Source organism: Piliocolobus tephrosceles, chromosome 19 (assembly GCF_002776525.5).
Source record: "Piliocolobus tephrosceles isolate RC106 chromosome 19, ASM277652v3, whole genome shotgun sequence".
In the NCBI taxonomy this organism is placed as follows: domain Eukaryota; kingdom Metazoa; phylum Chordata; class Mammalia; order Primates; family Cercopithecidae; genus Piliocolobus; species Piliocolobus tephrosceles.
In genome coordinates, this window is record NC_045452.1 from 25,380,150 (window position 1) to 25,394,349 (window position 14,200).

The following is a 14,200-nucleotide window of genomic DNA, read 5'->3' on the forward strand; positions in this document are numbered from 1 at the left end:
GTGACGGAGGTGGTGGAAGTGGTGGTGATGGAGGTGGTGGTGATGGATGTGGTGGTGGTGGTGATGTTGGTGGTGATGGAGGTGACGGTGGTGGTGATGGAGGTGGTGGTGGTGATGATGCTGGTGATGATGGAGGTGGTGATGGAAGTGGTGCTGGGGGTGATTATAGGGATGATGGAGGTGATGGGGATGATGAACTTGCAATATGTTGAACACTTACTGTGAACCAGGCCCTGTTTTAAGTACTTTACATGGATTAATTGATTTAATCATTTCAACAGCCCTATTGAGACATATAGTATTATCCCCACTTTACAGATGGGAAATTGGGGCATAGAAGTTAAGTTCTTTGTTCAAGGTCACACAGGTGGTAAGGGGTGGACCATTGTAACCCAGGTCTAACTCCAAGATGCACTCGCAGTTGGGTGTAAAATTGTGTGTGTGCATGTTAGGGGGTGATACATATTTCTGCAGAGAGAACCTTGGTTTCCTGCAGGCCTGTGTGGATGTGTCTGAGGAAGGCAGTGCCCCCTAATGGGATTAACCACTGTCCTTGGTGCTGCCCACCCAGAGGCTGTTCCTCGGTCGCAGCTGCCTGGTTTCCTTAATTGGTGGGCACTGCCTGTGGGTGGGGGTCCCTGGGAGAGCCCATACTGGGGGTGCAGGCAGCTCTTCTGTGCCCTGCCCCTCACACTTAATATTTCCTCTCACAGGCCTGAGGACGGATCCCCAGGCACAGCCCAGAAAGCACAACCAGTCTTATTCCCCAGGCCCCTGCCTGTGCAAGGGGCTCTCCTGGACCCTGCTTATGGCTGGGGGTAGGGGACCCCCTTTTTTCTTCTCCCTCAAGAACCAGGCAGGAGGGAGAGCCCTCTTCCTCAAGGTCCAGAACTTGGCTGGTAGGGGACTGGGGAAGTGGTGGTCTGGTGTGTTCTGCCTGCTTTTAGTACATTCCTCTGGGGGTTCTGGGGCTTCTCTTTCTAATGAGGGGGATTGGTTGCAGCTTTGGCGTTTTGGCTGCAATCCCAAGAGCAGGTGAAGTCCTGCTTAACATCCTGTTAACCATTTATTCATTAATTCAGTCCCCTCTCACCCACCACCATTCGTTAAACATAGATTTGCGTGTCTCCTGGGCTGGTGTCTGAAACAATGAAAAGGCCTTTGACCCCAAATAACCAGTGTGATCACCCATCGTCCTCCGTCAGAAGCCCGTGTCCCAGGAGCTGCCTCTGTAGGCTTGAAGGCAGGGTGGGGCAGTGGGGAGAGAACATCAGATATGGGTTTAAGAGTGACTTCTCCACTGACCCACCGTGTGAACCTGGGCACCTTCCGTTCCCTCGCCAAATCTCTATCTTCTAGTCCAGGACCTGCCAGCATAGGACTAAGTTGGGGTTTTCAAATGGTGTTCCATGGAACCCCCAGGGTTCCAAGGAGGTGCACTGGGCACCTGCCAACAGGGTAGTATGTTGGGTTAACAGCCAGGGGTGTCAGTCACCCCACGGAACAGTGCATGACCCAGGGAGGGATTTCAGTGGCAGCCTTGGGCACAGAAGAGATAATGGCAAAACCTACCCCTCCCCCAGCCCCACCGACTCTCACAGCATGTGGTGGCGGGAGAGTGGTAGTGAGACGCCCTGTCTGGGCCAGCACGCCAGGACCCAAGTCCTGTGCCATCTCACCGCTGGGAGCCTCAGTGTCCTCATTTGTAAAAGGGGAACAATGCTAGTCCCTCTTTCACGGGGTTCTTATAACAGCTGAGCCCACCCCACTCATGTCCGTACTCGGGGCCTGGCAGAGCAGTAGGTGCACAGGAAATGCTGGTGGCTGTTTTTATTTTCCAACTTCTGGTCCTCAATTTTCTCAACTACAAAACATGTAGAAGGAGACTTGTCTGGCCAACTGTGCTGCAGGGGTGAAGGTCATCACAGGGCAGCGGGAGGGGAGGCGATGTGGGGATGGCAATTGCATTAGTGTGTCGGGCTGTGTAACTGAGGATCAAACCCAGTGGTGTAAAACAACAGAAATTCACTCCCTCACGGTTCTGGAGGCCAGAAGCCTGGAGAGGCCACCACAAGATTGGTTCCTTTTGGGAGGCTCTGAGGGAAAACTGTTCCGGACCACTCTTCTAGCTGCTGCTTTATTTTGAGACAGGGTCTTGCTCTGTTGCCCAGGCTGGAGTGCAGTGGCACAATCTTAGCTCTCTGCAGTCTTGACCTCCTGGGCTCAAGCAGTCCTCTCCCACCCCATCCTCTTGAGTAACTGGGATTACAGGTGTGAACCACCATGACCGACTAACTTTTTAAAAATATTTTTATAGAGACAGTGTCTTACTGTGTTGCCCAGGCTGGTCTTGCACTCGAGGGCTCAAGCAGTCCTCCTGCCTCAGCCTCCCAAAGCGCTGGGTTTACAGGCATGAGCCACCATGCTTGGCCACACTCTCATGGTTTCTGATAGTTGCTGGTGATCCTGGTCATTCTTTGGCTTGTGGAAGTGTCACTTCAGTCTCTACCTCCATTGTCACCTGGTGTTCTTCCCTCTGCCGGTGTCTCTATGTTACCACATGGCCCTCTTTTAAGGGCCTCTTTTTAAGCCCTCACTCCCTCAGAAACCCGGGGTCCCCGCTCCCTCATCCCCACCCAGCCCAACATCTCCACAGCCTGTGAGCCACCTCCCATCTCTCCTCTCTGCCCCCACCCCACCACCCAGTCCACACTGAGGTCATCCCTCATCTGCATACCACCTCCCCCACCTCCACTGTCCCATCATTGGATGTAAGACCTACACGAATCCAGTATGATGTCATCTTAGCTTGATTTCATCTACAAAGAACCTCTTTCTAAATAAGGTCATATTCACAGGTCCCGGGTGTTGGCAACATGTCTTTTTGGGGGACACAATTTGATTCACAGCAGTGGTGGTGGTGGTGGTGATAGTGGTGGTGGTGATCGAGGTGGTGATAGAGCTGGTGGTGGTAGTGATGGAGTTGGTGGTGGTGGAGGAGGAGGTACTAGTAATGGAGGTGGTAGTGGAGGTGCTGGTGATGGTGGAAGTGGTGGTGGTGATGGTGGAGGTGGTGGTAGTGGAGGTGGTGGTAGTGGAGGTGGTAGAGGTGGTGGTAGTGGAGGTGGTAGAGGTAGTGGTGGTGGTGGTGATGGAGGTGGTGATGGTGGAGGTAGTGGAGGTGGTGGAGGTGGTGGTAGTGGAGGTGGTGGTAGTGGAGGTGGTAGAGGTGGTGGTGGTGGTGGAGGTAGTGGTGGTGGAGGTGGTGGTGGTAGAGGTAGTGGTGGTGGTGATGGAAGTGCTGGTGATGGTGGAAGTGGTAGTGGTGGTGATGGAGGTGGTGGTGGTGGAGGTGGTGATGGAGGTGGTGGTAGTGGAGGTGGTGGTGGAAGTGCTGGTGATGGTAGAGGTAGTGGTGATGGAGGTGATGGTGGTAGAGGTAGTGGTGGTGATGGAGGTAGTGGTGGAGGTGGTGATGCTGGCTACTTCATCGACATAAAGGGCCTATTCTTGTGGAATCATCTATGGGTGAAACCTCAGGGATGATTCTGATGCTTTTGTTGCAAATGACTGAAAACCTAGTTCAAATGGCTTTGTGTTGGCCCATATAATTGGGAAGTGCTGAGGTAGGGTGGGTGTCTGGTCCAGTTTGATCCAGCTGTTTCTTGGGTAGCTTAACAGCTGCCGACAGCTCCCAAGGCTAGAGGCTCACTGTTTATACACAGGGATGACAGTATCCACTTTTCTTCTCCTTGAAAGAATCTGAGACTCCCTGCAACTGGAAGAATCTAGGTGATGTGTTCACCATTGAACTGACTAGGAGGAATATCTGGCACTGATGGGTTCAGGTCTTGACTGCGGAGCAGGCTACCAGGCTGGTATTGCATTTAATGGTCTAGGTCCACCTGGCCCCACCCTCCCAGCTGGGGGTGGGTCAACTCTACCTGGACTCCCTGGCCAGAGCTTCCAGTATAAGCAAGAATGAGCAGCCCACACCTGGAATCTGCTCTCTTTTGATTGGGGGTCCACACACTCTGCCTGGGGGAGGGAGATTGGAGGGGCATCTTCCTGGGGGTGGGGGTGGGGGTAGTGGAGAATGTAGAATGTTCCCTGTGGATTTTCTTGGAAAGGCTTGGAGCAGGAAAGGTTTTAGGAAGAAGCTGAGATATATATATATATACACACATATACACACACATACACATATACATATATATACACACACACATACACTCATATATGCATTTAAAAATATTTTTTTAGAGACAGCGTCTTACTATGTTGCCCAGGCTGGTCTTGCATGTACATGTATATATATGTATATATGTGTATATGTGTGTGTGTGCGTGTGTGTGTATATATACGTATATATGTATTTAGCTTTCTTTTTTTTTGGTTATGTAAATAATACTTATGGAAAAACAGAAACTACAGGTAAGCAGAAGGAGACAGGAAAGAGAATTGCCCGGGGACCCACAGCCAGCCAGTGGATCAGAGTCCTGGTGAGTCCCTGCCTTCCCTGGGTGGAGACCGTCCCTGACTTTCCAGGTAGCAAGTTGGTCCTGAAGACCACCTGGCCTGTGGGGAGTTCCGCCTTCCGTGTGACCGCCCCATACCTTCACCCGCCCTCCCTCAACCACCTGCACTTCTTCTGCAGGCAGCCCTGGTTCTACGGCTGGGGCTTCAACCTCCCGCGAGGCCAAGCCCTGCTGGAGAAATGGAACCTCATTCCCGAAGGCGTAGACATCCTGATAACCCATGGACCGCCACTAGGTAAGGCTCTGCTGGCCTGGCCCTCCAGCTCGCCCACCTGGGCTGGTGGGTGGGCTCTGGGATGGGGGGCTGGCTGGGCCTGGCCTGTGTAGGGGAGCCCTGGAGGGGCTCTGAGTCCTACTTGCTGGGGCACTGAGGACACGTCACCCCATGGTCCCTGTTATTTCCTGATTGCCCACTGAGAGCTGGAGGCTTGACTTGTTACCTTGTGGGCTCCTCACAACAGCACGGGAGGCCAGAGTCACCCGTCCATTTGACATGCAGGACCCTGGAGCTTTGGCTCATGCCTCTGCAGACCCTAGTCCTGGGTGCTGAAAATCACCAGAGCCCTGCACAGGGCTTCGTCCGGGCAGCCCTCACTCCCTCAGAAACCCGGGGTCCCCACTCCCTCACCCCCACCCAGCCCAACATCCCCACGGCCTGGGAACCACCTCCCATCTCTCCTCTCTGCCCCCACCCCACGACCCAATCCACACTGAGGTCATCCCTCATCTGCATACCACCTCCCCCACCCCCACCGTCCCATCTGGGGGCTTTCTCAGTTCCCTTCCTTTCCTCATTCCCACAGCCTGGCCATCACCACATCCCTCCCATTCTGCCTCCAAACTGCCTCCCACTCCCCCTTTTCTCCATACTGCTGACCCCGCCTCAGTCCAGGACAATGTCTTCTCTCTCTCATTCCCATGGTCATGGTGGAGGTGGTGGTGATGGAGGTGGTGGTGATGGAGGTGGTGGTGATGGAGGTGGTGATGGTGGAGATGGTGGTGGTGGAGGTGGTGATGGTGGTAGAGGTGATGAAAGTGGTGGTGATAAAGGTGATGGTGGTGATGGAGGTGATGGTGGGAGGTGGAGGTGGTGGTGGTGATGGGAGGTAGTGATGGTGATGGAGGTGGTGGCAGTGAGGATGGGTGCTGGTGGTGGTGATGGAGGTGTTGGTGGTGATGGAGGTGGTGGTGGGAGGTGATGATGGTGATGGTGGTAGTGGTGGTGATGGAGGTGGTGGTGGTGATGGTGATGGAGGTGGTGGTGGTGATGGGGGTGGTGGTGGTGATGGAGGTGGTGGTGGTGATGGTGGTGGTGGAGGTGGTGGAGGTGGTGGTGGTGGTGGTGGTGGTGATGGTGGTGATGGAGGTGGTGGTGGTGGTGATGGAGTGGTGATGGAGGTGATGGTGGTGATGGGGGGTAGTGGTAGTGATGACAATGGAGGTGATGCTGGTGGTGATGATGGAGGTGGTGGTGGAGGTGGTGATGGAGGTGATAATGGAAGTGGTGGAGGTGAAGCTCTTGTCCCTTCCAGTCCACTCACTTTACATCAGCAGGAGGGAGTTCTCTGTATCCTTATGTATGCCATGCCATCCCTCTGTGGCCCTCTGTGGCTCCCTCAGGCCGCTGAATGAAGTTCAATCTCCCAGCAGTTCGGCCCATAGCAGTGCTCCCACCACCACCTCCAGAAACCCACCGTCACTCCCTCAGTGCTTGGGACCAGACCCTGTGCTGGGCGACACTGGTCCAGGGTAACCCTTCAGTGTGTGCCTGGGTTGAGGGGGCCCCCAGGCTGCAGGGTGGAGGGTTTAGGAACAGCCAAGCCCCCTGGGACACATTCAGGGGTGAGGGAAGCTTGAAGAGTCAGGAGAGATGACTGCTGTTAGGCTGCCTGGGGAGCTTGCACAAGCTGTGATCCCAGAATTGGGTCTGGGGAGGTAGAGAAGGGGAGGGAAGGGTGTCCCGGGCAGAAGCCATGGGGGAGGCTGTGGGGTGAGGCACAGGACAGCTTGAGTGTCACTGGCTCACACACCAGTTCAGGAAGAAACTCCTGACACCACTTTGTGCCCCGACCCAGCCAGTGCCCCACGGCCCCTCTGCCTCCTCACAAAGTCCAGGAAAGGAAGGTTTTGTCAGCCTCACCCTCACAGGTGGAAGCGGAGGCCTGGGCTCTGGTGTGATTGAAGCAGCACAGTGAGGTTGTAGCCGGGTTTGTATCAGCCCCACCGGAAGCCACCTGAGCCTTGGGACGGTTCTGGTCAACATTCAGTGTCATCGGTCACTGACAGTGAGGCTGAGCAGCAAAGGTGTCTTGTTCTCTTCCTTCTCTTTTCGTTCCCTTGCTCCGCTTCTCCCTCCTTTCCCTATCTCCTTTTTTCCTCCTTTTTTCTTCTCCCCTCTTTCTTCTTTCCTCCCCTCCTCCCGCTTCCTTCTTTCTCTTCCTCTCTCCTTTCCATTCATCCATCTCTCCGAACATGGTGTCTTTTGGCTTCCTGCTCTCTGGACGCCCCACCCAGGCCCTTCACACACCTCCCGGCTCCTGCCTCAGGGCTGCCCGTGTGCCAGGCGCTCCAGCTGGTGCTGCCCTTGCATTGTCTCCAGACTGTGCGCGCCAGGGCGCCGAGGTGCTGGAGCCCCTCCCCACAACACACACTCTAGAATTGAGGAAGGGGCTGGCCTCATGCATGGTGGGATCCCAGTGCCCAGCCCAAGCACTCTGTTGGATGATACTGAGGTACAGAGAGGTTAACTGACTTGTCCAAGGTCACACAGCCAGTAGGCAGCAGAGCCTGGGACTTCACCCCAGTGTCTACCCCTAGCCTGTGCCCAACGCATTCCCGGCCTCTTTTCTCTGCTTTCCCCTACTTCTCCTCCTCCTCCTCCCTCATCTTTGTCTCTGTCTCTGTCTGTGTCTTCTCTTTACGCCTGTTGCTGCTCACTTGGGCCTTTGACCGGAAGCTTCCCCTGTTCCCTTCCTGGCAGTTGTGGAAACCTGTTCTGCTCACCCAGAGACGGGCCGCCACGAGCCCTCATTGTTCGCTTGGAGTAATCAGTTATTCTCCGTTTGTGTAGCCATGTGAGGATAATAAGCAGCCACCATCTGGGCGGCTCCAGGAGGCTGGCAGCGGGGGCAGGCGCAGGCGCAGCCACGTGCGCGATGCTGCACCCACGGAGGAAGTTTCTGCTCATGAATCTGTGCTTTTTAGGAAGTTTCTGACATGGAAATCTCACTCCTGGACTGTGTGACAGGACGCCCCGCTCTGCCACTGACCACCAGGGTGCCTGCCCTTGGGACTCACCTGTCCCTCTCTGGCCTCCGTTTGCTGATCTCTGCAGTGGGCAGATGCCACCCTCGAGGCCACTCGAGCACAGATGGTTGGGAGAGGGGGGCGCTAGCAGCTACTGAGTACCCCGCCCCAAGTGCCTGGCCCATGCTAAGCTCTTTCAAGGAGGCCCTCAGTGCAGCCCTGTGGAGGAGGAGGCTGAGGCTGCAAGGTCCTGGAACATTTGCGTCCCTGAAGGCTGAGGCAGGGCAGGGTTCCGGGGAGCTTGCTCAGGGAGAATAGTGCAAAGCCGTAGTCCAGGGGCCCCATGCCTCTTGCAGGCTGCAGAAGCTCCTGCCGGGCATGGGGCAGTGAGGGGCTTTGACAGACCCCATCATGGCCTCCTGTTGTCTCCCCCACACCAGGCTTCCTGGACTGGGTCCCCAAGAAGATGCAGCGGGTGGGCTGCGTGGAGCTGCTCAACACGGTGCAGAGGCGCGTCCAGCCGCGGCTACACGTCTTTGGCCACATCCACGAAGGTCAGTACGTGGTGGAGACGGGGACCTCACGGGCTAGGGGCTCCTAATGGATCCTCCAGCGGGGCCTCCCCTCCGTTCAGCCAGAAGGGAAGTAAATAGCCCATTCCTGCTGTTCGCTTTGTAACTGCTAACTGCCGTACACACCCTGGCTGTCAATGAGCTATTGCTAAATGTTTAATAATAGGAAGATGATCACAAAATCCTGCATGACTTAGGGGGTAAATTTTGCTTCTGGGGAGCCCTGCAACTCTGCTGTGCCTCCAGCCCGGGAAGTCATCGGGAGGGGGGCAGGGGGTTTTCAGAGGAGGGGGTGTTTGGGCCACGACATGGAGGATGAATTATATTTGGTGAGCACACTATGAATCCCTTAAAACGGGTGGCTCTGTCTTGTTGCTTCTGTCCCCTGGGCCTGGCATACAATAGGTGCTTAATAAGTGTGGAGGGACTACGTGTGATGGTGAGGGTGATGTCAGCTCCAGGTCTATCATCCACACGGCCACGCCCTGGCCTGTTGCTGTGTGCAGGTGTTCCCTAGTAGACCTCAGCCATCCTCACCTGAGCCTCATTTCACCAGTTTGGCACAGATGCCTCTTTTTGCTCCTTTTGGATATTTATCCCACCTGCCCAAGGCCTCTCTGTCCCATCCCTGCCAGGAAGCATATTGGCTGCTGTAGGATGTCAGGACTGACGTGGTTTCCCCCGGAGGAATCTCCCAGCCTTCTGAATCTCTGTCTGGTTGGACCAGGGACCTCAGGCATCCACATTGTCTGGTCCACATCAGATCGTTTTTCAGTTCAAAAGCAAGCAAGCCTCAAACCGTTCATTCCCTGAGGGCCTCTGCAGCTCATTTTCAAGGGGCAGGAGTGATCAGACCTCACCTGGCCTGGGAGTAGCTCCTGGAGGAGCCCTGGGCACAGACAAGTCATCAAAGCCAGATGTGAGAGGTCCTGGGAGAGATGGGCAGCTCACATGCTGTGGGATAATAATAATGGCTGTCATTTTCTGCGACCCTACTATGGGCATGTAGCTCCATCAGATCCAAAGTTGCCTGTGACCCAAACCACATCCCCACACAATTGGACAGGCACAATTGGACTCCAAAGAATAGGTCCTCACCTACCCACTCACCACTCCCTTCCTCCCCCACACCACACAGGGAAGGGGAAATGTTCCTTCTATCTTGGAGATGACCTGAGCTGAAGGATGAGGGGGATTCTAACAAATAAAGATGGTGGGAAGAGGGTATGGTGGAGGCAGAGAAAGTACATGACGATGATAATGATAGTGATGATGGTGAGAGGATGGTAGTGATAGTAGCAATGATGATGATGGTGGTGGCAGTAATGACAATGATGACGATGATCACAGTGGTATTGGTAGTGATGATGGTGATAGTAATCACATCAATGATTATGATGATACTGATGATAATGGTGGTAGTGGTGACAATGGTGATGATAACAATAAATGCAATGGTGGTGATGATGATGACAATGGTGATGATGATGATTGTGGTGGTGATGATGGTGCTGATACAATAATGAGGGTGATAATGACAGTGGTGTTGGTGGTGGTGATCATGATGGCATCAATGATGACATCAATACTGACGATGATGATAGTGATGATGGTGGTATGGTGGTGATAATGGTGATGATGATAATGATAAGGGTAGTGATGATGATCATGGTGGCATTGGTGATGACAACATTCTTGGTGATGGTGGTGGTGGTGATGATGATGTTGATGGTGATAGTGACGATGATGGCATTGGTGATGATGATGGTGATGGTGGTGGTATGTTGGTGATATTGATGGCACTAGTGATGGTGGTGATGATGGTGGCGGTGATAATGGTGATGTCAATAATGATAAGAGCAGTGATGATGATAGCATTGGTGATAATGATGGTGATAGTGGTGGTGATAACGATGATAATGATAGGGGCGGTGGTGATGATGATTGTGATGGTGATGATGGCATTAGTTATGATGTTGATGGTGGTGGTGATGGGAATGATGGTGGTGGTGATTGTAGTGATGATGGCATTAGTGAAGATGATGATGGTGGTGGTGGTGGTGATGATAAGGGTAGTTATGATGATGGTGATGGTGATATGATGATGGCATTTTTGATGATGTTGGTGATGGCAGTAGTGCTGGTGATAATGGTGATGATAAGGGTAGTGATGATGATGTTTATGGTGATAGTGATGATGATGGGACTAGTGATGATGATGGTGACACGGGACTAGTGATGATGATGGTGACAGTAATGGTGGTAGCGGTAATGGTGAAGATGATAAGGGTGTTGGTGATGATGTTGATCATGATAGTGATGATGATGGCATTAGTGATGATTATGGTAGTGGTGGTGAAAATAGTGATGATCACAATAAGCGTGGTGGTGATGATGATGTTGATGGTGATGATGGTGATGCAGTGGTGGTGGTGATGGTGATGAGGATGGTGGTGAAGATGATGTCGATGATGATGACTCACTGTGTGCTTCTCATGTGCCAGGCACTGGGCCGAGCACAGTACATAGATAATTTTCTCATATAATCCTCACAGCAAGCTTGGAAGTGGCATGTATCATTATCATCTCCATTTTACAGATGAAGGGATTGACCTTGAGAGTTTACTAGATTGCCCCAAACACATTCAGCCCATGGGGGCTGAGTGCCTTATGACTGCCACATCCACCTGACCATCCTCACTGCTCTGGCTGCTGACCTGATGGGCGTGTGCTTACTTTCCAGGGTATGGTGTCATGGCAGATGGGACGACCACCTATGTGAACGCGTCCGTATGCACTGTGAACTACCAGCCCGTGAACCCGCCCATAGTCATCGACCTCCCCACACCCCGGAACTCCTGACTGCTCCCCACTGCCCCAGTCCTGCCCGCTCGTGCCAGCTCCATAGGCCTGGTTCGGCCACCATTCCTTCCATGCTGAGTTGCCTGGACGACCCACCTGGCTGCGGGGACTGGCCTAGCAGGCAGGTCAGGGCCTTGGAACAACTCTTCAGCCTTCTGTCACCTGGAGTTGGGACCCTGCGCATCCCCATCAGGGGTTCTGTGCTCATTTACTTTTTCTGCGTGTACATCCTGCGTGTACCTCGTTAAAGGACCTACTAAGCTCATGGCCCTGTCATGTTTGGGAAATGACCGAATCTTCATTCTTCTCCCTTGGACGCCCTCCTGGTTTGGGAAGCTGCTGCTCTTCAATGGGTTTTGGAAGTTATACAAAATCTCCCTCTAACCATGGGTCTGTGTGGTGGCATCCCCCTGTGTTAGGGGTGGGTGGGAGGATTCGTGGGCTGCACAAAGACAGTCCTTGCTCTCCTCCCAAGTGAGGGAGGAGACAGGCCCAAGAAGGAGGCCCTCCGAGGGAGCATTTAGGGACATCTCAGGAATTCAGACCACACCTGGCCAGGCCCCACAGCAGTTTGCCTGGCATTATTCCCCTCTTCTTCTTCCTGTAGGCATTTTTGTTGACGTGAACAATGGCCTGAGTGTTCTAGGCATTCACTCGGCGCCTGGATGATGGGGGCTGGTTCTGCAGAATGAGCCGCTGGCGTGCGTGCCCAGGACCAGCTAGAGGGTTCCCAGTCATGGGGGGATGACCCTTGGTCCCACGGGGAACACGCTGCTCTGCAGAACTCGGTAGCCTGGATGGAGGGTCTGCAGGCTTAGGCTGCAGCAGGCCTACCATGGGTGTGAACCCATGTCCAGGCACGCACTGACACACATGTATGCACGCACCCCTCTTAACTGAACCAAGTGGGTCCTGTGTTTCTCTTTTCTGCCCCGCAGTGAGGTTTTGTTCCTTGGTGTGGCTTCCCTTGCACCGTTAGGATTCTGTCTGGCATGCCTGCAGCTGAGGAAGCCGAAAGGGCTCAAAATCTTCATCCCAGGACCAGCCAGCCCTGTGAACGGGAGGGTGGCACAGGGACAGAGCAGGCCTCAGGCTTCAGCAGTCCCATCTTGGACAGCTTCTTTTTCTTCTTTGAATTAGGACTGGAGAGAGTGGGGGCAGGATGGTGGTGGGAACTGGTAGGGCTTAGATGAGGGGCAGGCAGTTAGGCAGAAATGGCAAGTTCAGGGTCAGATTCTGTCTTTATTTAATATTTTGTTCATCATGGACTTTTTTTGCATTTATTTTTATTTTTAACATTGCGTTAAAGTAGTATTATTTGTCCTGATTTTTTTTGCACCCCCTTTACGTTGTTCCTCTGAGAGGAGGGTGTCATTTCTTCACCCAGGTCCCAGCCCTGGGAACCCGCCTACCATGGCCCTTTTGCAGATATAGTCTCATTTCATCCTCAGATGGTCCTTCAAGGTAGGTACTTTATTCTCCATTTTAAAGATGAGACGATTGAGGCCAGAGGGGCATGGCAACTTGCCTGGGGGCTCACAGCACAAAAGGAGCAGAGGCAGGATCTGACCCTTGTTCTCTGACCTCACTGCCCTCACTTTGCCATGACCCGAAGTTATGTCCCTACAAAGCAATGCATGGTCTAAGGCTCTTTTGATTGTAATTTTGTTTTTAAGGGTCTTGTTCAAAACTGGTCTGAGCTCTGAGGAGTCCTGAACCCTGGGTGCAGCATCCTAGCATGCTGGGAGTCCTTTTCTGCTCGCGCTGAGCTGGGCTTCTCGAGGGGTGGGGCTGCTGTCCCTGGAAGCCTGGCAGCAGCACTGTGTCAGGTTGGCTGAAGCTGAGCGCCGTGGGGTGTAGGGCTCCAGGAATCCCATTTGGCTGAAGGGGTTCCTGTAGCCGGGGATGTTTACGAGGTCTCTCTGATGCCCCAGGCGCAGGACATGTGTGCAGTGGAGAAAAGTAGGCCCTTTCAGTGCCAGCTCCACTCAATTTCTGTGTGGACCAAGAACTATAAACTTAAAAAAATTTTTTTCCTAAGGTATCTTCAGAATATGGTGTATTTTTATGTGGAAAAGAAAAGTTATGAAGGCAGCTGTTACTTTAAGAGAAAATTCATTAAAAGTCCTCGAGATATGAAGATGACGGCGTGCTTCTCAATCATTTTGGCATAACTTGATTGTGGCTGTAATTTTTTTTTTTTTTGTCAAGCATGTCAGACAATAAAGTCTTTGTAAAAAGAGAAGTCCGCGCAGCGTCTCTTCCTTCCACATGTCTGGGTGTTGCCTGGGACACGTGGGGGCAGTGTGGTGTTCTCTTGCAGAATGCTGAGGCCTGGACAGAGCTTGGAGTCCGAAGACCTCCTTGTGGCAGTGGTCGGTGTCCCTCTGCTTGCTTTAGCCTCCCCTGGGGCGGGGGGATCCCAGATGTGGTGGTGTGGGCAGTTCTGGGTCCTCTTGTGTTCAAATACTTGGCTGCCTGGTCTCCCAAAATAGAACGCCTCCAGAGGCCTTAGCACTGGACTGTTCTGGAAGTGGAATGTGTAGCCCAGCCCCTGTGAAACACAGGGTCCAGACATTGCCCCGGAGAAACACTGTCAGGTACAAGGAGCCTAGTGTCAAAGTCCCCAGGCTGCAAAAGTGCTGTCATTTTTATCCATCTGTCTGTCCATCCCTCTATATATCATCTACCCCTCCTTCCACCATCCCCCATCCATCCCCCATCCCTCCATCTGTCCATCCCCCATCTATCCATCCATCCATCCATCCCCCATCCATCTATTCATCCATCTATCCCCCATCCATCCATCCCCCATCTATCCATCCATCCATCCCCCATCCATCCATCCCTCATCTGTCCATCTATCCATTCCTCCATCTAGCCATCCTCCACCCATCTATCCATCCATCCCCCATCCATCCATCCATCCATCCATCCCCATCTATCCATCCATCCCCCATCCATCTATCCATCCCCTCCTTC

At 53.3% G+C, this 14,200-nt stretch overlaps 1 protein-coding gene across 2 annotated transcripts in view; it reads left to right on the top strand.

Annotated features, from left to right (window-relative positions):
• The window catches only part of MPPED1 (metallophosphoesterase domain containing 1), a 92,136-nt gene extending 79,229 nt beyond the window's left edge, over positions 1–12,907 (top strand). For both annotated transcript variants that reach the window (XM_026449461.1, XM_026449462.2), the window contains 3 exons: positions 4,658–4,773; positions 8,225–8,338; positions 11,100–12,907. In XM_026449461.1, coding sequence (XP_026305246.1) covers positions 4,658–4,773; positions 8,225–8,338; positions 11,100–11,218 — 349 coding nt within the window. In that variant the 3' untranslated portion in view covers positions 11,219–12,907. The remainder of the gene's footprint in view (positions 1–4,657; positions 4,774–8,224; positions 8,339–11,099) is intronic.
• The last annotated feature ends 1,293 nt before the right edge of the window (positions 12,908–14,200 follow it).